The sequence below is a fragment of the Nothoprocta perdicaria genome, unplaced genomic scaffold (genome assembly GCF_003342845.1).
Source record: "Nothoprocta perdicaria isolate Ctin4 unplaced genomic scaffold, notPer1 scaffold_121, whole genome shotgun sequence".
Taxonomy (NCBI): domain Eukaryota; kingdom Metazoa; phylum Chordata; class Aves; order Tinamiformes; family Tinamidae; genus Nothoprocta; species Nothoprocta perdicaria.
In genome coordinates, this window is record NW_020454328.1 from 384184 (window position 1) to 410845 (window position 26662).

General features: G+C 48.3%; 1 protein-coding gene across 1 annotated transcript in view; it reads left to right on the forward strand.

Annotated features, from left to right (window-relative positions):
• TANC2 (tetratricopeptide repeat, ankyrin repeat and coiled-coil containing 2) overlaps positions 1-26662 on the forward strand; it is a 113301-nt gene that overhangs the window by 78116 nt on the left and 8523 nt on the right. Inside the window, exons 11-22 of the mRNA XM_026054423.1 lie at positions 860-1091; positions 2763-2929; positions 3892-4499; positions 10908-11016; positions 13453-13575; positions 14075-14311; positions 15952-16137; positions 17541-17634; positions 22576-22709; positions 23043-23166; positions 25012-25187; positions 25439-25571. Of these exons, the coding sequence (XP_025910208.1) occupies positions 860-1091; positions 2763-2929; positions 3892-4499; positions 10908-11016; positions 13453-13575; positions 14075-14311; positions 15952-16137; positions 17541-17634; positions 22576-22709; positions 23043-23166; positions 25012-25187; positions 25439-25571 (2323 nt within the window). The remainder of the gene's footprint in view (positions 1-859; positions 1092-2762; positions 2930-3891; positions 4500-10907; positions 11017-13452; positions 13576-14074; positions 14312-15951; positions 16138-17540; positions 17635-22575; positions 22710-23042; positions 23167-25011; positions 25188-25438; positions 25572-26662) is intronic.

Here is a 26662-nt window from a genome sequence, read left to right on the forward strand (position 1 = left end):
TATACGTTATATTTTGCCTGGCTGGCAGTACGAACTGGGAGGTATTCATTAAAGCTTAAGCAGAAGTATTAGGACCTGATGCTTGTGATAACAGCCCGGCGTTATCATCACAGTATGCATCACACCTCGTTTAGGCTTTGAAGGACAATTCCTGTGTCTTATCCCATCACCAATCTCACATGGGGCTATTTCAAGTGCAGAGCCGCCCCTGAGCCATGCGGAGGCCACCACAACCCACGGCCGCCATCCCACTCCTGTTGCTTTCATGCAACCTGGAAAAAGTGGGAAGTGTTGATAGGGTTTGAGGAGCTCAGGAAATCTTTTTTTTTTTTTTGGCTTGTTTTTCTGAATGAGGAACAGTAAGTAGTGCACAGGAAGTCCTCCCTCCTTGCTGCGGGAAAGTGATCGCTCCTGGGTGCTGCCATGCTGCAAGGTGCCCCTCTCAGCTTGTGTTCTTTCCACGTCCCCTTCTGCGCAGTCCAGAATTCGAAAACATAACAAGCCGGTTTGCAAAGCAGTTGCTGTTTATTACTTAAACGGAGCTCGGAGCGCAGTTCTGCCCTGGTGTGCTCAGCACGGCGCTCCGGATCCGTCACTTATTGTCACCGTCCATCTCCACAAACAGCCACCACCTCCTTTCGTCTGTTCCTCCAGTGGCAGATCCGGTAATTTTTCCGAATCGGTGCCTCTTTGCATCACCCCCTTCCCCTGGGCCCTTGTCACAGGCGGTTAACACGCGCTCTCCTTAAAGACTTCACCTGCCCGAACGCATCAAATCACCCGACGCAAAACGCTGCTTCCGACAATTTGTCCAACTTAATATCTGCTTTTTTTCTTCTTTTTGTCTTTTTCCCCCTAGGTCGTCGCCTATCACTACTGCCAAGCGGATAACGCCTACACCTGCCTGGTGCCCGAGTTTGTGCACAACGTGGCCGCGCTGCTCTGCCGCTCACCCCAGTTCGTCGCCTACCGGGAGCAGCTGCTGCGGGAGCCCCACCTGCAGAGCCTGCTCAGCCTGCGCTCCTGCGTGCAGGACCCCATGGCCTCCTTCCGTCGCGGCGTCCTGGAGCCCCTGGAAAACCTGCACAAAGGTACCGCGGAGCAGCTCCCGCTGCCCCCTCGGAGCAGCCACCTCTGCTTTCTTCTCTTTTAAATAAAACAGCTTAGTTGCTTTGATGCTTCGTTGCATCTGGGCTTCAAAGCCTGACGTTTTCCCAAGGCAGCATTGATTTTTGTCTCCTTTTCCTTCCTGATGCAACTAGGTCCTAGTAACAGCCGCTAACTTCAGGATCGTTGCTTGTTGCCATGAAAACCACCAAAGTCTTACAGAGCTCTGTTGTCCTGCAAAAATAGCGTTCAATAAAATGGCACTCTGTGTTACCAGCTGCAGAATCCACGCGAATCATTTTCTGTCCCAATGGTTTGGGAACCATTGCTCCCAAAGCATTTGGATTATCCTCTTTGGGAGCTATTCCAGACCTGGGGTTAAGAGCATTTCTCAGGATGCTCATTTCTCTTGCCAAGCAGCTTGACCCCTGTCTGGTCCCAAATTCTGGTGCATGGACAAATTTTACGTAAAGCCTCTTTTTCCCTTGTGGGTCCTGCACTCAACATGGGTCGAGATCCCGTCTTTCAGCGTGGCTGATGGAGAGTGCTGCCAAATTAATCTATGCTAAGTGTTTTGTAATGAAAAGAGCAGTGTCTGGAAATGGGTTCGAAAATATCTCACATTTAAGACTCTGTAAATACATCAGCAGGTCTTTTACAAGGTGCTGTTGAAGCCTTAACACTACCGGGACCAAGTTATTGCGTAGCTGTTCATGTCGAACGCCACTGGCAAACTTAGATTCATGGTTCTCAAATATGCTTTTCAAATCTCCAAGAAACTAAATCAGAAATAGCAGAAAGTTTTGGTTCTTACTCCTGTGCCAGCTTGTTTCTTTCCCTCAGGCTTTAAGAAACATGAGCAAAACTCAGTGTAAACCTTAGGCACCCACAATGTTCTCGATGAGGTTTTGGAAAGTCATGAAATACACATCCTAGAATACCCAGTGATCTTGCTGAGAAGGCAGCTGAAAAAGGGTTTATAACGATATTCGTTTTGCATGCGGGTTTTAACAGTATGTGAAGAAATAAGCCCAACTTGACAGCATAAGGCAATAGCATGAGATTTTTTGATATTCAGCAATACTGAAAGTGTGTTTTTTTTACTCATTTCTATTCTCCTTGGGATGCCACAGAGGCAGCTCATGTCATCAATGAACATTTAATTTTAGATTTTTATAGAAAACTTCCTGATGCAGTTTAAATTTGCAGCAGGAAGAGAGCCTCCTATCAGAGAGAGCTCCCTAATAGCGTGATTTATTCATAGTAGTTTACAAAGGGGAGCAGGTATTTTACTGAATCCTGTAGTCCAAACTAGCAGCAGATGCCAGCAGTAGATTCGGTTCTGCTATTCTGCAGCTAGTATAGTGTGTTTTAGGCAAGATTATCCTTGAAAAGAGGACCCTTGAATCAAGACCCCAGTCCACATATATATCATAAGTTACAATGATTTTTCTAATGATAATTGAAATGGTGAACGTGTGGACATGCCTATAGGTGCAATTAATGTATCATAGAAGAAAGATGCTGCTACTGTATGGGTTTTTTTTGCTAGCAGTATCTGATGGTGTGTTCCAGCACTCTGATAACTTCGAATGTTACAGTCATGTGGCTAGTCTTCAAATAAAGGTTTTCCTCTTGTTACATGTTTGTCTCAGAGAGGAAGATTCCTGATGAGGATTTCATCATTTTAATTGATGGTTTGAATGAGGCTGAATTCCACAAGCCAGATTACGGGGACACCATAGTCTCCTTCTTGAGCAAAATGATCGGAAAATTCCCTTCCTGGCTGAAGCTGGTCGTGACGGTCAGGACAAGCCTACAGGTAAGCTGGGCCCAGGAGTCCTGGAAAGCAGAACCTGCATCTTTGGTGTGATGGACCTTGACAAAGAAGGTCTCAGCAGGCAGAATGCTGTGCTTGAGACCTTTTTAAACGTATCTTTGACCGGGACTGCAGCCCTGAGCTGAGCAGTGTTTGGGTTTTCCTGAACTGTTTTGCTGTTTTGGAGCAGAGCTGCTTGGTTTGAGCAGCTGGGGACCAGCTAGGGCAGGGAACTGCTCCGCTGGGATGAAGGGCATATCCACAGCGGCAATCCTGCGGCACTGAGCCTGCCTTCTGCAGCAGTCACCACTTTTTGGTTAGCACAGAGCTGTGCACCTCGTTTTGACCAAGGCCCGTTAGGCATTTTCGCTGAGATCTACTAATATTTACCAAAATCCTTAATCCTCTTTTTGTGCAAACGGGCAAGGCTGTGGCCCACTGTAACGGATGATTTTATTTATTTTGACCTGGAAAATATTATCTCCACTGATGTTTCAGTGTGTTTTCCTCTTGACAGTGGCCATGTGATATGGAAGAAGACAAGAGCCAGGGCTCTGTGACTTGGTTTCAGCAAAATGCCTTCTGGCCTGAAATCTGTTCTGTCTGCAGGTCATTCCCCATAACGAGCCTCTGATATGAGCGAAAATGGAATGATGTAAATGCCTCTTGCTTGGGATGGGGCAGGAATGACAAGGGCTCTGCTCCGTGTGAATGTTCCTGACCTTTCCATGGGTATGGGGAACTTGGGGCCTTTGTTTTTATTTCAGTCATGTCTCCCACACAACCTGCTTGATTATAGATGAGGTTGTGAGGTCCTGAGGGCACCAATTGCCATCTTGTATGCTTGCCCTGACTGGAAAGGTCTTAGAGGAGTCTCAAAGGTGCTGTTGTAATATGAATTAGGTTTACTTAGTGAATAACAACCACTTCCAGCATGAACATACTTCTTTTTTCTTTCTTTGCAGGAAATAATTAAGCTGTTGCCCTTCCACAGAATTTTTTTGGATAGACTGGAAGAGAATGAAGCCATCGACCAGGACCTGCAGGCATACATCCTCCATCGGATACACAGCAGCTCAGAGATCCAGAACAACATTTCCCTTAATGGCAAAATGGACAACACGACGTTTGGCAAGCTCAGTTCTCACCTCAAGACCTTGAGCCAAGGGTCCTACCTGTACCTAAAACTCACTTTTGATCTCATAGAGAAAGGCTACCTAGTACTAAAAAGCTCGAGTTACAAAGTAGTCCCGGTCTCTCTGTCAGAAGTTTACCTGTTGCAGTGCAATATGAAGTTCCCAACACAGTCTTCCTTTGATCGGGTTATGCCTCTCTTGAATGTGGCAGTGGCATCTCTGCATCCTTTAACAGACGAACATATTTTTCAGGCCATTAATGCAGGTAACATTGAGGGCACTTTGGAGTGGGATGACTTTCAGCAGAGGATGGAGAACCTTTCTATGTTTCTTATCAAACGTAGAGACATGACGCGAATGTTTGTTCATCCCTCTTTCCGAGAATGGCTTATTTGGAGGGAAGAAGGAGAAAAGACCAAGTTTCTTTGTGATCCTAGGTAAGTAAATTCTTGGAGAAAACAGAATTTGTAATCTCTTCATCTCAAAAGCATTTCGTTCTGTCATCTCAATCATTTTATTTTATGAGGTTGCATGGAATGCGATACATCTCACCTTGGTCTGTCTTTGTTGTTGATATCTACATCAGTGCTGGTCACCTTAGACCTTTCTGTTGGTCATGGAAAGAAAGAACCTCTCCCCAGGCAYGCAGCTGACCCGACACATTTAATAGTCTGCTTGAGACGGAGATGAGCTGTTCTTCAGAAGGCCCTAAGGTGACTGGCTCAGCTGCAGACATCTGAGCTACATGTCTACGTTTTTTCATATTAATCCTGCCAGCTCGGGCTGCAGAGGGGAGTTGGCCTCCGTTCCTCGAAGGGTATAGAGAGCTAACGTGAAGTAGAGGATAAAAAGATGAAGGATAAGCAGTGAGAATGTCTTTTATGGTTGGCTTCTTTTTGAAATCCTGTTTCTCGTACTCCTCCTAAATGCTTTTTTGAAAGCAAAAATAAGGAATAGAARCAGACTGTAGTGATTTGGGGCTGTAAATGCATGTGTAAGCTCCGTGCTGATAGCAACCGAGTTCCTGGCTTACCTCACGGAGAGCAGAATTCAGTCACGCTTAGATTTATGGTCTCTTGCCGAATGATCACTATTAATGATGTTATCTTTGCTTCCACTCCAGAGTGGAAAACAGACACTTTGCAGTTGTAGCAGTTTATGCCCATAAGCTCTCCTCCATTTTGCCAGCCCTTTTCAGAGGACATGATTGTAAAAATCAGGGAGCTGTTGGTGTTTGGCGTCATGTCGGTGCCTCTCCCAGACGCCGGAGTCACTCCGAAGAAACCGCCCCAGTAGCTGCTGGAACGGAACAGCCGCTCTGGCCGACAGCTGCGYGCTCCTTCAGGCAGCTTGAGCTGGTAGCAGTGTCAGGCCCATTTACCACTCCAGGTGTGAAGGTTTGTAGCAAGCAGGCTGCAGTAAGGAAAAATGGGGAAGAAATCACGTATCTCCTCCCAATGGGGAACCTTGAGTGCCTGAGCAGGGTTTGTGCAGTATCYCTGTCAGGCGGGTGCTTTGTGGAGCATCTTGCGGCAGTAGGTGCCATGATATCACCCGATCGATGTTAGCTCTGTGATAGCCTTCCTCGGAGTCATTAAGTGCTTTTCCACCCTGTTTGCAGCGCGTGTGTGGTGCTGCAAGTGTCCGGTGCTCACGCTCGGGCCAACTGTTGGTCGAAAAAGTCACTGCTTTCCCCTTTTGCCATGAAAATAAAATTAGCCCATAGGATGTTGACCTGGTGGGTAGGACACGTCCATTGCGATGCCGTAGTAATTAGTACAGCTGGATTGCAAGATTGTGTTTTGGTTTCCTGGCTCCAGAAATTTTCCTCTTGGTCCTCATACAAGTGGTTAGGGGCTGTGGTGAAGGTCAGGAAGGTCCCAACTGAGAATGGATCTCTCAAAGCGCTGTATTTTGGGTGGTTTTGCACCAAAAATACCTACAGCTCTGTGGGGTTTTAGCGTGAAATGACAAATCACAAGGCTTTTGAGCATTGCTTTAGCTCCAGGAGTGCCACGTGCTAAGTGAGCCATGACTCTGAAGGGTAGGAGGAAGGTTCTTGCTCTCTGCAAGTGTGAAATCCCTGCAGAATTTCCAGCTCTCACCCTGCTCTGCTCCTCCAGACCACCCCGACCCTGGCAGAAAAGAAGCAGCCAGATGTGCAACAGGCTTCTGGTGCCTCGAGCAGAAATCCATACGTATTGAAGGGTTAATCAGTATCTCTAGTGCACAGTGAGCACTAATTACATTATGCTCTGAAGGCAGATTATAAACCAGGATACATTTCAGTGATTAATGGAGAGGGCCTGCGAGAGAGGGCTGAGTGCTCCTCCAGATCCCCTGTCCAGCGCTCAGGGAAGAGCTGATATCAAAGTGCTGAGCTCCAAGCACAGTGACCCCTTTGCGGCAGTGAAGACAAGGGAAGATTTCTCATTTTCTCTCCTTAAAAGCAGCACAGCTTGCAGCTGCCAGAGCTAATAGGAACAACCTATGCAAATGTGCCTGCGTTTTGTTTGTTCACTGTCCGCGTGCTCGGGAACAAGGCAGCTCTTGCAAGCAACTGGACCAGAACTCAGTGTCATCGCGGGGCGTTTCAGCAGCGCACCGTTCGTGCTGAGCTCGTTGACCTTGCCATGCTCTGTGTCTATATATATATATGTTGACCTGCTGAGGCTGATTTTCTCATAGGAAGAGCCTTGAAGCAAAAATGCGGGTTGGCAGCGCTGCTCTTGGTTGACCCGTGTGGAGCGAACGGGTACGGGGACAGTTGGGTGCCCGTGGGGAGAGCAGGGTCATCTGCTTGGATGCAGCTCCCGTGGGCTCAGCAGTGCAGCCAGAAGGGGGAGAGGCAAAATGCAAGCAAAATGTCCTCAAATGAACAAGGTTGTCTACAGCTCCATGCTGAACACCACATCTCTTGCCCGCAGGGCTTGGTGCAGCCTGGTGCGTTGCTGACCCCCCTTTTTCTCAAGTACTCAGCATGAATTTTCTGTGCAAAGAGGAAAGGCTACCTGGCTTTGAGGGGAGATCTGTGCTGAGAGAAACCCCCAGCACCAACCGCTGGTCCCTAATAGGGCCCTGACGTCACATTTGTCAGAGAGCTCGGGCAGCATTGCAGTAATGATTCCCTGGGACCGTCCCCACAGTGCCCTTAACCCAGTGTCTCATTTGACAAATAACACAAACCATGTTAGCAAAGACACGATCCTTTATGGCTTGCATGCAGCGACAGCAGTCACTGTTGCACCTCCATCCTTCTGCTTGCATTTTTAACCTAAATTCTGCTCGAATGCGGCACTTCTTTCTGCACAGACTTCATCAGAAACCTTTGCAGTTATTTTCAAGGCACAGGGCAGTCTTAATGTGGGGTTTTGCTGCATAGGGTGGCCCTGAAGTGCCCAGCCTTGTGCTTCCTGGTGACACTACGTCACTTGGAGAGGACCTCGGAAGGAAATGAAGGTGCTTGTGTGCAGATGAGCGTGTACCGGTACCCTGAACACCCGTGAGCGTCTCTAGCACATGGGCCACGTTGCCATGGTTTCTAGCAGAGCTACCTTTGAATAGAACCCAGGGTAGGTATTTTGCAGCCTTCCTTTTCTTGGAGGAGGCAGGCTGCAAATGGAGACTTTTCCTACACAAAAATTGCTGTATTTCTGCATTGCCCAGCAAAACAATGCAGTGAATGCATTAGGAAAAAAATAAAGGGCTTTATGTTTCTTTTCACTTTATTAGCAAGCTTCATTCGATTGACAAATAACAAACCCAAGCCAAATCATAGTTAATTTAGAAATTTTTTCGGAAAATAAGTCATTTAAAATTCAATGATACAACAAATGCCTTAAAATAGTGTGTGTGGGGGGGGTCATATATCACACATCAGCCTTTTAATATCGTCAGCACTTAGCTCATAAATGCCTAGTTCGTTCTGACATTGCAGCACATGGTTTAGCTGTCTCCTTTTCCTCTGTTTCTCTATGCCACAAACCTGAAAGGCTCTTAAAATATATTCCAGTTTGCTGTTACCTGCCATGATCCAGTGCTCCCCAAAAACCAGGCTGTACCTGAAGTGTTTTCTGCATTTGGGTGCAGTGGATTCCTCCAGTGGAGCTGGAGGTGCTGTTTGACATAAAGAAGAGGAAGAAAATGATTTTAGCATGAATTGATTTGAATCCCTAATATACACATGCAGCAAACCAGTACTTTTTAGGCACCAAGGCGAAATAATTACATTTTGGCAGGTGTTGGGCGTTGAGCAGCAGCCTTTGCTCTCCTGGGGGGCTGCAACGTGCTGAGTGCTGCTGTTTCGTTATGATTTTCCCTTGTTTTGCTGGGGGAATTGCTGCCTTAATGTGTTTTTCATGCTCCATAATGGCAGTATTTCACTGTAGCCGATGCTATGAGCACCGGGAGCTCCAGGTGCCCCCGGCATGGGTGTCTGCCAAGCGCTCGGTCTCGCAGCACGTCAGCTGGGGACGTGTCACAGTTTGCTGTTTTGCAGTGCCCATCTGCCCGCTGGACATCCCCTGTCACCTAGGTACAGGAGAGCAAGTTCTCCCCTCTTACGTTGAGGAAGTCTAATTAATTGCCAGAACACCAGGGATTTGCTGGTTTCCAGTCATTTGCAGAGCTTTCAATTTGGCTGCGGAATGAGGCCAAGTGAGTGCTTCACCTGCACTGGGGAGCAGAGATTCTCCTAGACCAGTGGACAGCAGAGACAAGAAAACGCTGCTTTAATTCACTCCCTGAAACACCATTAAATTCCATATTCTTGGATGGTGGAGAGGCATCCATCAGGATGTCCTCCGGTTAACTGGATGTGGTCTGTTGGCCAGGCTTTGATGAATTGTTGACACTGGGAAAGCAACTCCTGGGCTTCCTCGAAGACTAGCAGAGGAAGGTTTTCTAATTCCCTTCCTTACAACAGAACGCATTGCAAAGTTATCAAAGAATGTGTCATAGCACAACAAAATGAATATAGGAAACCTTATTTTGGGCAGTTATCCCATTCACTAGCATTTCTAGCCTAACTCTGATCTCGTGAGGAAGTTACAGAACTAAAAATACGTGACTTGCTCTTCCAAGAGCTGCAAGAGAGCAGCCCTGATTTTGTTCCATCTCGCATCTTGTTCATTTATACCTGGTCAAAGTGGGAGTAAAGCACTGCCGCATTGGACTCTCCATTCTTTTATAATTCTATATGTTTTATATTTTATCAGCCTAAATGGAGGCAAGCAGGGTCCCAGTCCATATCCTCTGAAGATGTTCTCCATATGTTAGCTAGGTAGTCACTGGAGAGCCTGCTGTGAAGGAGACAGTGTTAATCATCTCGCCCATTTAACATATTAAATAAGGCAGCAGGTTTTCTTTTTCCCCCCCTCCTTTGGACAGTGCTTATTTACCCTAAATATCAAATAATCTGTTCCTGGCAGCCAGCGGGTTTTCTGCAGGGCCGCAGGAACTGAACCGTGGCGTGGGAATTTCATCTGGCCTCTCTGGGTTCGATTTCTCAAATCTCATTAAGTCATGGCCTCAAAGTGTTCAAAAATGCTATTTTCTCTCCTTTATCCGTCCTTTTTTCTGAGCTGTATTCTGAAATAATTGTAAATAGCTTTTGTTGCCCTAAGTCCGGAGGGTGCCATTAGAGTTGTCTGTTTTGCGGCTTCTCGCGGCSGTTTCTGGCGCCTGCTGTTTTTCTGTGCGATTTAGTGCGGAGCTGCTCCGGGGTTGGATCCTGAGCCTGTTCCAGCCCCGTTTTCCTGCAGTTTAAAGAAAGATGGGCGGTTTCTCCCTGACAGCCAAATATGTAACGTAACCTGAGGCCCGTATTCCCTGTTCTTGATGAAATACTGATGCCGCATGGTTGGTACTCATGGAGTTTTTAACAGATAACCTCGCGACATCGGAGGAGGACAGCAGGATTATTAGCAGATTTGGAGCATAATTTCCAGCTGGGGGTCACCGTGAGCATTAGGAGGTAGCGTCACTGCATAAAGCCATTTTGGACAGCAACCTGTCCGTTGAGTTGATGGTGCCTTGCCATCCACGGTGTGCACATGCTTTGCTTTTATTGTGTCTTTTGGCTGAAGGAGGAGCACAACTTTCCATCAGGAAAGGCAAAGTCGCTCCCCTTTTTTTGCCAATCGAGGATCCTGCAAGGTGAGGAAAGAGTATCTTTTTCTTGGCAAAAGCAAGAAAACAGCAGGTTTATATTATATATTTGCACTGTGTGGATTTTGGGTTAAAAGAGGCTCTGTGCAGAGCTCAGATAATTTGTCTTTGGTGGGCAGGCTGGTAGGTCATGTGCCAGCAGCGTCTTTTGTCCTGAAAAAGCCAGGAAATACGTGTGGTTCGGGGTGAAGGTTTCACAAAGCAATAAAGTTGCCCCATTCTGCAGGGGAGGTTGGAGGCTGGAGGACGTAGCTGTTATTTAAGGTCGTCTTTGAAAGCGTGGAGGTTTTAAATACATCCTTTCCTAATGAGCTGGGAGCGGCTGGCATGCTTTGCAAGGATGGGTTTGCTCTGCAAAATGATTATGGAAATAGCACTTGGGGGATGTGCGATTTTACCTTTTCATGTCTGCTTAGAGCAAACACGTGGTTTTAGCTTCGCTGATCATCTTCCAAGGCTTTTTTTTTTTTTTTTTTTTTTTTTTTTTTTTTAACTCTGCATGATCACTGATAATAAAAATTGTGCAATTAGTGGCTTTTCCTGACGAGAATGGGTGCAGCTCTGTTTCCCAAAGCCGTCTGCAGTTTGAAGGGTCAGCAGATCCCAAGGCCCTTGTCAAAAATCTCTTCTGCTGTAAACCAAGCAAATATTAACTTCCCCTTCTGTTCTGCTTGCAGGAGCGGCCACACGTTACTTGCTTTCTGGTTTTCCCGCCAAGAAGGAAAACTAAATCGACAACAAACTATTGAACTGGGACACCACATCCTCAAAGCCCATATTTTTAAGGTAACAAGAATCAAAGGGAGGCTCGTGCCAAGCTCTGCGCCGATGCCAGTACTGGCAGTCTGCAATGCCTCCTCGGTTTAGGGCTGCTGTAAGAAGAATCACTGCTTCAGGGTACTGCAACACGTAGGAATTAGCTTTAAAAAGCAGCGGTGGTGTACCTGAAATCTGGGAAACAAAGCATCCTTTGGACTGTAAATTCAACAGATAGCCTCCCTGCCTCAAATTATTCTTCCATCCCCCAAGAGGTTTCTTTCTGTGTAAGACGAGTTCCTGGAACAATGTCTAGAAAAAGATAAATCCTATAAAATGAGTGGTTTTAGAGAATCAAACCCAAGGGTTTGGTTGTAAAGGGAAAATGCCTTACAATCTGGTGGCTTATCCATTTTACTTTCATGCAGAGACTTAACACCTGGATAATTAAATGGCAAGCTTGGACACGAGCATCAGTAGGAGCTGAAAATTAAGTATCAGCATTGAGACTATGAGTCCGCAGACTCTTAATCAGAAGATTAAGAAAATCACTGTTTTTGACTTTCTGCAGTATTGCTTTTCATACTTTAATACTTTAGAAGTCCAATTAGTATTTTTAAAATCAATAGATCATTTATGGCCTTTTCAGTTCTATATATTTATCATGTTTTTATTAGACTTAAGTTCAAGGGTAGCAGCTGTCTTGCTGACCCAGTTTGTTTTTCAGCAAGCATTTTCTTCCTCTTGAGTTTTCCATTCCATTTGATTTTTATGGAATCAGTGCAAGTATAGCAAGAGTTTTCTGCCAAGCAGAGAGCGTGTCAGGTCATAAATTCCTGTGTTTTTCCTGAACTATCATGTTATAGTAGCAGCTTTATGCAGACATAAAGATCCTGATTTCAAAGGTTTTTACTGAAGCTTGGCATCATTGTCATCCCGTTACATTTACCCATAATGCAGCTAAGAGAGCATTAAAACAAGATTAAAACATGATGTGCAGCCAGGCAGTAGCGGGAGTTAGGCGCTGTTTGGATTGAGCAGTGAGGAAGAACTTGTTTTTCCTTCCCCTGATTCCTGTCAGTTCAGATCCCACAGCCGTTTGTGTGGAGGGTGATGAGACGTGGATGTTCAAGGGGGAGCAGGTCAGCAAAGCCCCGCAAATGTTTTAGTCTTTTAAAGCAGTTATCAGTCTCAACAGGAACATATGGAAACCCTGGCATGGAATGAAAGGGCAAGAAAGAAATGTGCAGTACTGATACAAGGAGACCTAGGCTTTAGACTAACCTGTGTTTTAAAACCAACCAAAGAGAAGTCTTTAGTTTCGCCTTACATGAGTCGGTTAAAAAAGGTCAGCCTGATGGCTCCCATGTCCATCTGTCTTCGCAAAGGGATGCCAAGCCCTGGAAGGGAACTGGCGTCGCACTGCTTTGTGCCCATATAAACGTGAACAAGTCAAAACTGGGGCTTGTGTCTCCAAACAGAAGATTGGAGATGCTGGTGCTGTTGCCTGGGAAACAGCACAACCAAAGGGAAATGGAAAGGGGAAGAGCAACAGGCAGAGATGGAGCCGAGCGCCAACACCTGGTGCTGCCAGCGTGCTGGTTGTGGAGCGGTTCCTGCACTTGGGCCGGGCGGGAAGCTCCTCGAAGCCCTCGCTGCTCTCCCAGGCCAAGCATCTCGTGCATTATTTAACCAAAGAGAGGGAAGAGAGCAGCACGATGCGCTCCCTGGCAGAGCAGGGAGCGGATATGCAGCCTGCTCGCGGTTCCCTAGGCGTGGGACGTGGGCTGAGAAGTCATCCCCTACGAGCGTTGCTGCAGGGCTCTCCAGTGATCAATAATGGTCTTGTTCTCTTGTGGATAAACCTGGGTGTCTTGAACCCCTCTGTGCCCCTGTGAAGGAGACAGAGCTGAGCCTGTCGCGCTCCGCTGGGGGTAAACGTGCTCTTTTTGCCTCGTCCTTCTGCCTGTGCTGCGGGGATAATCGGGTGGTTCTTCAGCAGCTGCGAATCGCTGTGACAGTTAATACCCAGGAGGATCTGTCCGATGTAATTTAGTGTATTTTTAAGCAAGCCTCGCCAACTGCAGGGTTTTGGCAATAAAAGTTGAATTTGAGCGAGTGCGGGTACTACTTGTGATTCAGTTAATCCTGGGTTACTTGGCTGCAATTCTGTTGCTGGTAGAATAATTTGTGACGTGCTCTCTTAATGTTCTGTCCTGGTGGCAAAGTGGATCTGTGAGGGATTAGATCTAAATCTTCTCCTTCTCCTTCTCTTCTCTTCTCTTCTCTTCTCTTCTCTTCTCTTCTCTTCTCTTCTCTTCTCTTCTCTTCTCTTCTCTTCTCTTCTCTTCTCTTCTCNCTCTTCTCTTCTCTTCTCTTCTCTTCTCTTCTCTTCTCTTCTCTTCTCTTCTCTTCTCTTCTCTTCTCTTCTCTTCTCTTCTCTTCTCTTCTCTTTTCTCTTTTCAGGGACTTAGTAAAAAAGTTGGGGTGTCTTCCTCCATCCTGCAAGGGCTCTGGATCTCCTACAGCACTGAAGGGCTCTCRATGGCCTTGGCATCACTGAGGAATCTCTACACCCCAAACATAAAGGTACCAGTGGGAGAGGAGAGGGGRGGTGGCTCAGAGCTTAAACGAGCACCTTCCCTCCTAGGGGATGGGTATCCCACAGGCAGGATCATGCCTGGACCCAGAGGTCACGGTGCAGGGAGCCAGATGGGAAGGCCGGTGGGGTGGCCAACAGCGGCTCTGAAAGAGGTTCCCATGGGAAGGGCAGTCTCTCCGAGGGCAGATTTTAGTTTCCCATCCTCATGGGACACTCTCGGTGTCCCCAGCTGTTGCAACGCGGCTGTGGTGCCTCTGATGGGATATGGGGCATATTGCACTGTTCCATTCAGGTGAGAGATTAAACTGTTCACTCTCCCTAAAATGGGGCCATATATTTAGCAGGCCATTTTACTGGGCATTTTATGTTTGATATTCATTTTGGAACGTGCCATGGGTTCTGGTTGAAATTCATTGGTTATGCTGACAAGAAGCTAATGTCTGTCCAATAAAACTGGACTAACAGGAGCTTTTCTCCCCACTGTAGGTCAGTCGGCTGCTGATTTTAGGAGGTGCAAATGTGAATTATCGGACCGAAGTTCTGAACAACGCCCCGATTTTGTGCGTCCAGTCTCACCTGGGCTACACGGAGATGGTGGCTCTGCTCCTGGAGTTTGGGGCCAACGTAGATGCCGCTTCCGAGAGCGGCCTGACCCCGCTCGGCTACGCGGCGGCTGCCGGCTTCCTCAGCATCGTTGTGCTGCTGTGCAAGAAGAGGGCCAAGGTACCGTGACCAGGGTCCCCTGCCTTCACCTGCCTCGTATTTGGGGAGGAAGGGCAGGAGGTGCAGGCAGGCCTGAGTCCCTGCTGCTTTGCAGGGGATGGGCTCAGAAGGAAGGCAAATCAACATGGGCATCAACATCAGTGAGCCTGGAACAGCGAAGTTGGTGCTTTGAAGAAAAAAGTGAGCTGCAGGAGTGTAAAAACGCCAAAAAAAAAAATGGCTCTTACGTCCGGTTTCCTACCTGCCTCAGGGAGCCTTTGCCGTAGCGGTGGAGAGTCATCCTCAGCTCTTAACCCACCTTGGCATTGGGCTCCTGCCTTCCAGGAGAGCCTTTGCCAGCGCTGTGCATGGCACGGGCAAACGGGCAGCCCAGAGATCAGGGATTTGCAGGGGTGTTTGCCTGTCCCTGCTTCCATTGCACCAATACACTCAGGTTATTTAAGGCAACCGGTACCAAGGGGTCTGCAGGGAATAGTTGTGGGAAGTCCCTAATGTGGCCATCGTCTTCTGGGATTCTGGGGTATCTGCCAGGAGGTAGTTCTGGTGTGACTGCTCGTTATGTTACTAAAGAACATCCTGCAAATGCAGCGCTTTGCAAACACTGCCTTGACCCAAAGGCAAATGACTCTGGAAAGGCTGGAATTCATATTCCAGAATCCAGGTCTGTCATAGGAGCTCCACTGCAGGCCAGTGGAAGGACAGCTAGAGAAGTCCTTGAACCTTGCAGTGTTGAAACAGCAGCGTTGGGCAGGACAGCACGTCCTTTAAATACCACATTCAGCAACGTTTTTCCCAAAGCTTCCAGTGGACTCGTCCAAGAAAAATGCCCTTTGTTTAGCTTTGCGGTGGATGTTTTGCATTTTTAAATGTATATAATGAGTCAAGCTTTAACTTTCTGTTGCAGGGAGGAATCGCGCTGGTATTTGAAGCGGGGCCTGCTGGAAACAATTTGTGGTTTCTCTATATGTTTAGCTTCAGTTCAAAAAGCAAACAGTTTTAGCATGAACACGGGAGTCACTGAGGGCCCCATTTAGCTCTTGTTGTCTGGAATAAAGTGAGGACAGTGGAAGGGAAAAAAAAACATTGAGTAGTGAAACCCTGGCCCCAAAAGCCTCTGAGTGCCATTCGGGGTGAAATCTGCACTTCCTCAGGAGCTGCCCTCAGCGCTGAAGGCTACGAGCCGAGGTGCTTTTGTCACTTCTGAAAGCATCATGAAGTGGTATCTTAAAAAAGACACTGCTTTGCCTTTTGTGGACTCGAATGGAGGAGGCAATATCCGCATGGCTTATTTCAGCCCCAGAGGAAATAGGGCTGGTGCATCTCAGGACACAGGGGTGCAAATGCTTTGCTTGCAGCTTGTAAGTCTGGAAAAAACAAAACAAAACAAAAAAAAACTTGCGGCTAAAAAAAAGAATGGCAACTTACCCAAAACAAACACTTGTGGCCAAGAGGATGCCTCAGCCCAGGGCAGAGTTTCTTTGCAATGGTGGTTTTCTGGCTGCAGAAGAGAGAATTCACTAGAGGATGCACATTTTGCACATGTGGCATTATTTGAAAGCCAGGCTGGAAACTCTTAAGGAACAAAGCCGTTTTGCCCGGGCTTTTCCTGAGTATCCTTTTTTCCATTCTCTCTTCCCAAGGTGGATCACTTGGACAAGAACGGTCAGTGCGCTCTGGTGCATGCTGCGCTCCGGGGCCACTTGGAAGTGGTGAAGTTCCTCATCCAGTGCGACTGGAGCATGGCAGGGCAGCAGCAGGGAGTGTTCAAGAAGAGCCATGCCATCCAGCAAGCCCTCATCGCCGCGGCCAGCATGGGCTACACGGAGGTAAGGACACCCCGGGCCTCCTCCCAGCTCCCTTCCCGGGCAAAACACTGAGCCAGGAGGGTCTAGGAGGTGGAGCTGGTGCTGCTGCCTCCAGTCCTGCCCTTCCCACGACAGGGAGGGGGTTTACGCATCCCCTGGCCAACTCTGGGATCTGGGCAGGCTCCCAGACTGGGAGCGCAACAAGTCTTTATGTTGTTGGAAGAAACCTTTAAACAAGGGTGGGGGAACAGCACACTGCTGCTCGGACACTGCCAGGCGGGCACAGGGCTCCCGAGGTCGGGACCAGATGTATGGGCAGCGTGGAAGGGAAGAGCTCGCTCCCGTCGTCCCGCGCAGGGACGCGCCGACACGGAGAACGCTGCGCGTTTTCCTATGGAGAAGGAATCGTGCCGGGCAATGTCTTCACGAAATCAGGCTCCTCTCATTTGCTAGAACTGAGATTTTGCTTTTGGAAAGTCTAACCCGGGAAAGCAGAGGTAATGAGATCAGATCGGAGGAGATAATTAAACCAAGCTGGGCAGTTCCTGTTAGCGGAGTGACTGATCAGAAGCAGATGTGACTTCAAAAGCGCAAGATCTGCTCTCAGGGTGGTTTGAGACAGAGCACACAGCTTTGCAGATGGGGGCTTCCCCCCAGATCACTCTGGTCACCTTTATAGCTTTTAAAAAACAGTTTGTGAATTATTTATGTTATACCAGGTCTGTTCATAGAAGATACTAAGTCTCTGCTTTGGGATGCTTGCAGTACTAGGAGACATAACTTGGTTGTGAATTTGCTAGTTTTCTCCCACTTTGGCAACAAACCAAGTGTTTGACACGTTTTAAAATGATCTTCCTCGCTGGTAGAGCCTCATCTCATTGCCCACAGACAGCTACACGCAGGTGCCGTTCCCTCCAAATCCTCCAAAAGTGCTAATTGGCACCAAGGTCACAGCAGGTAATTACTTCTCCCAGAACGAGAGAAATGGTTTGGGTCCTTCCATAACTAAAGGAAACTCTCAATTTTTCTTTGTAACCTCTTGCTTTCTCACATTGCATGATCTAAACACTGACATTTTCTGCCAGTTTTCAGTCAATTAAATCCTTTAATTTACCCTTTGAAGAAGTTAATTTGTGTCTCTGGAGTTTCAAGCATCCACAGCCGGAAGGAAACCATAGTGGAGTTCTTTGTAACAATCTGCTGGAAAAAATATATATATATTTGCTAGGAAGACCCTAATAGTTTCTAGAAGCAGCTTTGTCTTGGCTAGAGCCTGAGGATAACGAACTCTGTAGCATATATGGATATGCTGCAGCTCTGGATACGACTCTAGCACATTCAGAGCAGCTCGCGTTAAGATGTCAGCAGTTTGTGTGTAACGTGTGGCGTGGGTCCTGTGAGCTCGACACGTCCTCTTGTTTCAGATTGTCTCCTACCTGCTGGATCTTCCGGAAAAAGATGAGGAGGAGGTGGAGCGAGCGCAAATCAACAGCTTCGACAGCCTCTGGGGAGAGACAGGTGATTTCTGTGGACGCGCTCGCCGCATTCTGCCCCGTTGGGGTTCTGTTTGTGGCTTTGTTGGTGTGAGCTGTGTCCAACAGCCAGGCAGCTCGTTTCTCCACAATGTCTCGTGTAAAGGTGGATTGACACAGCCCTGTGGTCTTCCTGCTCTCTTGAGGTTTGGCGCATTCATCCAAAGCTGCCGAGTGCTCATCTCTCTCCTCCCTGTAATGTGCACACCATGACCGCTGCGTTATGCTTTGAGTTTATGAAAAACCTTACAGTATTTAGCACCTGACAATCCAACAGATGTCCTTTTGTGGAGGACTTTGTTTTGAGAGGTACAATTCCAGAAGCCCTTGATTTCTAATTTCTATCAGAACAAAAGCAACCACTCACCCTACACGCCTCCATGCAAGATTTGCACTGTCCTCTCCATTTCTCCCGGTATTCAGATCTGGAGCTGTTAACATTTAATGCCAGTGACCTCACCAATATTATCCGCTGGCTTCTGTGCTCAGCTCGCTAATCTGTTTGCATCACCAGTAATGTTCCTGTGAAGTTAATCCACCCAGATAGTGCTCCTGCATGAGTAACAGAGCACTGATTTTGATGCTGTCACCTGTAGCTTTGCGTCTGGTCAGGATGTTTCATGTTGGGAAAAAAAAATGAGATAATTTTTGAGCTGATTCATCCACTGTACATTGGAAAATGTAGCCTTGTAATAGCCTTGCAATGAATGGAGCCTGCAGAAAGGCTCTCCTCCGAGGAACCTGAATTTGAAGTCCAAAGCTGAGGAAACGGACGGTCCCAGCGTGGTGCTGGCAGGAGCAGGACTGGCCTGGGACAGCTGCAGGGCACATTGAAAGGAAGCAGCTCCCTCCACCCGCAGGGACATCGCAGCGGAGCGAGGGCGCAGTGCCATTGTTAGTGGAAATAAGGCCAAGATTGGCACATAAGCAGTTTAAAAGTACCCATAGGGTGTCATGGAAAGAAAAAAAAAAAAAGGATATAGAATTATCCAAATGAAATGACCAAGCGTTGCTGATTTTATACCTGCTCTCAGCAGGACAACAGCATTTTTACAGATGACAGCTCAGTTCAAAGTGGCAACCGGGCCAGAGACAGCTCATCCAAAATTATTTCTGCTCTCTGGGTCTTGTGGGCTGTCTTATTAATAGAAACACACTGCAGCATAGGACACTAATCCAGGTATGTTGAGGATCTGTTGAAAAGTAAATTGTCTCTCTGCAATGTAATCCCATGAGCATCATCAGATGCCATAGCTCTTACTCTTTAGTTAAGAAAATCCTGGTTTGTCTGGGTATATCTTGCAAGGCTTGCTCTAAGTCCTACATGTTTTTCTAAGCTCTTACTTGGAGCTCAGTCTCTGAAGGTCTCGGTGCGCTCCTTGTCCTCCTCTTCCTGCTCAGCTGTGCACCAGTGCTTCTCATGGACAATTCCAGCCCTTCTGTCTCCTCCTTCCTCATGGCTCATGATCTGCCTCCCTGCAGATCCCACGTAACCCTCCAGGGTCAACTGTTGATTGTTGCCTTAAAGACTCTTCCAGCTTGAGTCTTTCCCATTTTGTTGTCCTCTTTCCCGTAAATCTAGCTAAAAGCTGCACTTAAATACCAGAAGTCTGCGGAGCTGTGGGGGAAATGTGGATAGTTGGGAGTGGGAATTTGTCATTTGTTAATAGCACACAAACCAAAGAGACATCTCAAAGGGATACTCATTTATGTTGTTAAAATCAATGGTGGCAGAAATGAACCAGGCATCAAATCCAGGAATTTTCCTCCTGCCGCAACTGAGACAAATTTGTAGGAATCACAAGACTCCCTTTTGTTTTTGTTTTATTTTTATTTTCTTAAAAGTAAATGGCAATTGAAGAGAAGCGTTGGTTTCACCTAAAAATAGCCATCTGCTGCAAAAATCCAAATCCCATCTTTTCTGATCCTTGTTGCTCACATGTCTACCCTTGCGTGGAGCAGGCCTGCCTGCCTGGCTTGCCCGTATCAAGCTGTTATCCACATCGTGGTGCCAAGTTGCATCCTAACTTCGGGGATTGCTGACAGCACAGCACAGCCAACTCCAGATGGAATATTTACCCTGGGGACAAGGCTGATATCCAAAATGCAACTCAGAAGGATCTGAGTCACTTGTAATAATCCCATCAAAGCTGGAGGTGCAAATGCAGTAATGATAACTGCATTAGAAAGCATTTGTCCTGCTGCTAGGATATGAGATGTGTATGTGTGTATATATATATATGCACATGTATCTCATAAACAGATATGTATATTGTGTAGCATGGCAGCACACTGCATCTTAGTGATTCTCATCTGAATACAGTTGGTCTTTCTCTAAGAAAATGGATGTTTTGCACAACAGGCAGTGCAGAGGAGTCCCTGGCAAGTCCTCTGGGCTGGGGACTATGACTTGCCTGATGTCTCTTGGTCGCACGCTGCTGGAGAGAACGTCTGCTCCAGGAGCCCGTCTCAAGCTCCACTGAACCACGTCTTGAGAACTGCTGTCATGTGGCATTTGTGCCCACGCTGCTGCTCCTTGGACCCGTGGCACCAGGTCCTCGCAGAAAGGCATCAGGTTGAGCACTGCTGTTTCTGGCCCGGGGGACCTCCTGGGGACCTCTCCTTGGCTGCACGTTACAGACTCGGGTTGTTCGCGCTGTGTCAGACAGCAGGATTTCAGAGCTTCGTGTTGAACTAAATCATTCCCTTTGCTCTCGTTTCCTCTCATCATCTTTTTTTTTTGGTTTTTCCAGTCTCCTTTCAACATGCAGGCAGCATAGGGGGAACGTTAACTTGTCTTGTGGTTTTGTGGTGACTGATGACTGCTGCAGATGGACTGAAAACTGCTCTGTAACATCAGAAACAGGCTGATAAGTGCACCTAAGGAGCACTAAAAAGTTTACATAAGCAGGTAATTCTATAAAACTTTTCCTGAGGTAGTTTGAGCTGTTGGACTTGGACAGATGGACACCACCTGATGCCACAGGTCACTGCTATGGACTGGAGATGACCACTGGAGATGGAGCAAGGGCATGACAAAAGTCATTCTGACCAGAAGGCTGGACATACAGGGCTATAGTTCTCAAATTCAGAGCAGCAGATCTAGCAAACTGGAGGCCCGTGTCCTTATGCTACAATCACAGGTTAGTTCCAATTGGGAAGGACCTCAGAAGATGCCCAGTCCAACCTCTTTGGAGCACAACCAACCCTGAAGCCCGGGCAAAGGACGCATCAATCTGCAGCCGAGAAGGGTGTGAATCAAATCCTCCCGTTCCAAGAAAGTCTTTTCCCAAGTAGATTTCGTGGTGAGCACTAAACGCTCAGTGATTTACAGTATTCTCCTTGTTGCAAACTGGAGCTGCTTTGACGTGAAATCCCTCAAATTAACCTGCAGCGTGCAGGCAGGTTCAGAAATAGCAGCAGAGCACTGCATACCGGTCCCTCTGCTCTGAACATTAGACACAGGCCTCTGTCTATATTTGTAGCGTACGTTTAAAACCCACATGGATCTGGTTATAGATTCTGCAGTATGTTCTGCTCGTGGCAGCAAGATGATTTTACTTTTAACTCTTGGTGGTTCTCAACCCTGCGAGAAGCAAAAAACTCCGCCAGAATGCGGAGCAGAAGAGAGAATTAATTAAATCCCCCACCATTAAGAGTGCTGCAGTTGGAAACCCATCAACACCTCATAATCAGCCCTCCCACAGAGCTGTACTTCAAAGAAAAAAAACAAGCTACGTCAGTTAGAAATAGACTCCCACCTTCTGCTCCAACTCCCACCAGAAGCTGCAGAACGCAGAGCCTGAGGAGTTTGCTGCAATGCACAGAAAGTTAGGAGAAGGGAGGAACAGAAATGTCTAAAATTAATCCCAAAGGCAGGTCCTACACTTGGAGCTATTTTCAGGTTGCATGTGTCTTTCCTAACCCAGCCACGCTTCCAGAGATTACAGAGCACATTTGGTCAGGGCAGGAGGCGTTACTGTTTCCCAGAGCACTTGCGCTATTGGAAATTAAAGATAATTTTCTTTTGATGAAGATCCTTGCTGGTAGGACCTGTGCTGGCCCGGAAATGAAGGTCAGAATGGTTTTTAACTTGCAGACCATGTGTGCACGTGCAGTTTTGCCTTCCAGTTTGTTCCATGGTGGGATTGCAAAGATTTATAGACTAAAAGGAGACCTAAAAAAAAATTATCCATGTGAATAACATGGCTTCATGGCTAATCATAGCAGAGAAAAGCCACAAATCTTCCTGATCTTGAGCTGGCCAACAGCATCTGCCAGTACCCCCATCCCGTGCGCTCTCCCGTGGTTTCTGGTTTGGGGAATCTCACGTAGCCTGGATCCCCAAGCAAGTTGGTCAAATGCCGCTTCCAAGCAGGGGAAGTTCTCATCAAGAAAACCCCAAAAGATGTGTTCTTTTTTCCTTTTTTCCCATGAAAGTGGCGCTTGTGCTACGGCACGTGCGCTCTTGGAGCTCCTGGACTTTGTGGTCGGCTCTAGTGCCCAAAAGCACCGGAGAAAGTGGGGGAGGTTTCTCCTGTCGTGACTTCAGATGAGCTTGGGATGCTCCTGGGAGCGTCGGGGGCGCAGCCCTGCCGGCTGCTCGACCTGTTGACAGCGGCTCCCCTCCCTTTTCCTCTGATTTTGCTGTAACTTCCTGAAAATCATGAAGACCAACCGTCCCCATCGGCCTCTTTCCATAACACTGTTCCCAGGGAGAACCAATCTTTGGGGAAAAAAACCTAAAATGACTTATTAAAACCTCAATTCTGTGGGTCCGTCCATTTCCTTGGCGCGTTTTGCTCGGGGTGCGCCGGGCGGTTCAGGTGCCATCGCTCCGACACGGGGCAGACGGCCTCCGGAGCAGGGCCCTTCCTGCTGCGGGAGGCRGCGGCGGCTCCATCTTCTGACGCTTCTCCTGCTGCAGCTCTGACGGCGGCGGCGGGCCGAGGGAAGCTGGACGTCTGCCGGCTGCTGCTGGAGCAGGGAGCCGCCGTGGCGCAGCCCAACCGGCGCGGTGTCGTCCCGCTCTTCAGCGCCGTGCGCCAAGGCCACTGGCAGGTGAGCGGCCCCGGCCCCTGTGCTCGCCTGCACCACAGAGAAGCAGGAGAAGGGCCCTGGGCCTGAGACCGCAGCGCGCTCCGCGGCGGCCTTTGGAGCTCTCTGGAATGCAGATAATTTTGGCTACAGCACCACGTTCTGCCGTTTCCCAGCGGTGGGTGGGACGCTCTTTAATTTTCCTTTCCGCCCGTTTCCTTTTGCTTGTTCCTTTCTCCTTCGCCCCAAGCAATAAGGCCAGACAACACCCTTGCTTTTGGTGGGGAGGTTTCAAGCGCCGGGAATGTTGTGGGGAGGCTGCGCGTGCGACGCGTCCCCTCGCTCTGTGCGCTGCAGATCGTGGACCTGCTGCTGACGCACGGCGCCGACGTGAACATGGCAGACAAGCAGGGCCGCACGCCGCTGATGATGGCCGCRTCCGAGGGACACCTGGGCACGGTGGAGTTCCTGCTGGCGCAAGGTGAGCGCGCGTGCGGTCCCGTCGCGGCTGCGCTTGGACAGCATGAGCCCACGTGCGGGTTCTCAGCGCGTTCCTCAGCATCTCGCCCACCTTTTGGAAGGACCAGACTCGAATTCCTCTACCGTTAATCTTAGCTTTTGTTCTTTCCGTGTTGGGTGCTTACAAAGTCAAGCCTTAGTGTGTGGTGGGCGCTTTGAGCATCGAGGTAAGAACGGGCCTTGAACTCAGCTTGAAGCTTTCCACTTGGGGAATGTCGACACAAGTAGAAACTGCCCATCCTGCACCATGGGCCAGCAGGATCCTTGCTCCATGCTGTCACTTCCATAGGGAGGTGGGCAAAGATTGATGAGATCAGGAGCTTTTCTTGAGTTACTTCTTTTCTGAAGGTAAGTTTTTGCTAAAATGTGAGTCTCTGCCTCTTTGTGAATGTTCAAGCTGGACCGTGGCTCCATTAGCAGCTTGACTTGACTCTGTAAAAGGCTTAAAATAGGTGATTTTTGCCAGACTTGAGATGTGTGCATGTTGCTCATGTCTGAGTCATGGAGGATGAAAATAGCAGATAATCTGACCCTGGCTATGGGGTACCCAGCAGATGTGCATGAAGTCCCTCTTCTTTTGGGGCATGGAGAGCCCAGGAGGTCAAAAATATGAAAATCATCTTTCCTAAAAGATACTTTCAAAGACTCATTCTTCAAAATAAGCTTAATAAGTTCCACTCTAAATATGCTGTAAAGTTAGCTCGCGTTTGGCCAGAGTACAGTGATGTATGGTGTATTTTAATTAAAATGGCTTTGACAGTCTTCTTCAATGTTTCATTAAAATCAAAGTGTGAATCATAAGCCATAAGCTTTAATTACCGTGTTGCAAAGCAAATCTCCTTTGACTGTACTTGATTAACCCAGCATTTGTAAACACTTTTTATTAACTGAGTTATAGTCATCAATCAATTAGAAATCCAGATTTCTAGAGCTACCTCCTGCTCTCACCAATACCAAGCAGTAACTTACATGTGCCCAGTGAATTAAACTTCTTTGCTTGCAAAGGTGTTAAATTTGAGATTCTCATGAGTCTGTGTTACACCAAGCAAAATAGTTCTTGGTGATCGTGCAGTTTGGAGAGACTTTGGTTCTGAATCTTGTTTTTCTGCAAAAATATCCACCCCCCTGTAGTTCTTATTTTCAGATCATGGCCACTTTCTGTTTCTGTGACACTCCCACAGCATCAAAGGAGTTTCCTTCTTCCTGACTGGTTCATTTTTGCCCGCTTGCTGGATTAAATGAGAGAGTCCTGCCTTTTGTGGGGTAATTTTGTCCAGAGCCCTCCGGGGCGAGCAGGGGCTGCACGGCGGCGGCGCCCCTCCTGCCTCCGAGAACACGTCGAGTTCCTCTCGATGTCCCTTCTTGAGAGGAGCGGAGCTGAATCGACTTCACTCCCCGTGATGCACCGGGACCTGCTGATGCACAGTGGCCTTCACCCCTGCGGCACGCCGGCTGCAGCAGGGTTTGATGGGAATCAGTTAAAATAAAAGATGGATTTCTCAGATGAGGGCTGTCAGTTCCGCCCTGCTGCTCAGATGGTGTTTGCCAGAAAAGCCCACGGCTCTGAAGTGCGAAAGAGTTTGCGGCGGGGTGTGAACAAGCAACTCGGGCAGTTTCTAGCAGTGGATGTGAAGTTGCCATGGAGGGTTGGACCCGTGGTGAGAGAATTGGTAATACAGTGATTAATAATTCCATGCAGAGCAGACTCTCTAAAAATAAGTTGCCGTCCATGTCCAAGCTGTTGGTCTGTTGTGTTGCGGCGCGATGCGACTGGAGCTCTGAAGGGAACCTGCCCTTGTTCTTGCAGGTGCCTCCATTTCCCTGATGGACAAGGAGGGCCTGACGGCCCTTAGCTGGGCCTGCCTCAAGGGGCACCTCTCGGTGGTGCGGTCCTTGGTGGAGAACGGAGCAGCCACGGACCATGCCGACAAGAACGGCCGGACCCCGCTGGACCTGGCGGCTTTCTACGGCGATGCAGAGGTGGTGAGTGGCCTGTGGTGCCTGCAATGAGAGGGGACATCCTAAAGGTATCTACCAGATCCTTAGGATCTGTTGCAGCCCCAGGCAGAGGTGCCCTAGACCTTCATGCATGCAAGTGCTCTCACCGAGGGCAAAAGAAGAGAGCAGCGGAACCTCCAGCCCTGTAGCGATGGTCGTAGCACAACCAGGGGATGAGCAGAAGCTTGGAAGCCCCCGCGCCGCAGCAGAGCTGACCCGTGCACTCCTCCTCGCAGGTGCAGTTTCTGGTGGACCACGGGGCCATGATTGAGCACGTCGACTACAGCGGGATGCGTCCCCTCGACCGCGCCGTGGGCTGCCGCAACACCTCCGTCGTCGTCACCCTGCTGAAGAAAGGAGCCAAGATAGGTAGGGAGCAGGGGAGGCCGCTGCGGCGGCCCCGGACGCAGGCAGGACTGGCAAGCGGCGGCGCCAGCCTCCCCGGGAGCGCCGAGGTAGCCCCGGCCCGGCGGCCGCTTGGTCCTCGAGAGCAGCCGGCCAGCCCCGCGGCTTGCTCGGATTGCCCCAACGGGGCCATGTAAAGATAGATCCGGAGCTCTAGATGCCCATTTGTCGTTCTCGTGTTACGTAGCAAAGTTAAGCAATCAAGGCCCGTCTCTGTGGCCAGGTCTCTCCGCTGGTAATGCTTCTCCCGTCTCTACTAGTGCCGAGTGGACGAGCGCTCTGGCCGTGCACCGCTGGGAGCTGCCGCCTGCGCTCGCTCTGCGCTTGCCGCCCTCGGCGCCCGCCGCCCCGCGCCGCCGCTGCCGCGTTGCCTTTTCCTGTCACAGGGGATGTTGCTGGTGCATTGGCTTCTTCGCTGCCTGCCTCTCACAGCTGCTTTGTTTTTTTTTTTTTTTTTTTTTTTTTTTTTTTTTTTTTTTTTTTTTTTTTTTTTTTTTTTTTTTTTTTTTTTTTTTTTTTTTTTTTTTTTTTTTTTTTTTTTTTTTTTTTTTGTTTTGTTTTTTTTTGTTTTTCCTTTCCTTTTTTTTTTTTCACCTTCATCCATTTTTTCCCCCTCTCTCCTACAACTTTTTGTTTTCTCCTTTCTTTGAAGGTTGTCAGACGTTACCGAGTCGCCCACGAGGTATATCTCATTGCTGTCAGCATCAGCCTCGATCTGATAGCTTTGTCAGCCTTGCTTTCTCCTGTTTGATTTAGCCTGCATGCGTCCCCAACACCTCTAATCTTTTAATTTTTCTCACCTTCAAATAATTTTTTTTAACAACTGTTGCAGAGAATAACTTGAACGCCTAAACTAACTGCTTCGCCACCCCTAAAATGACTTGCTCCACTCCTAGAGCATCGCTGACTTGTTCTGCATCCCCACTAATGAGTCCTCATCCCAAATTTGTACCAGGGGTGACCACTGTGCAGGGGGTCCCCACGGCCACCGTGCTCYCCCATGCCAAGCCTGGCGCCAGCCTGGAGGACAGTTCGGCCACAAGCCACCACCTCTG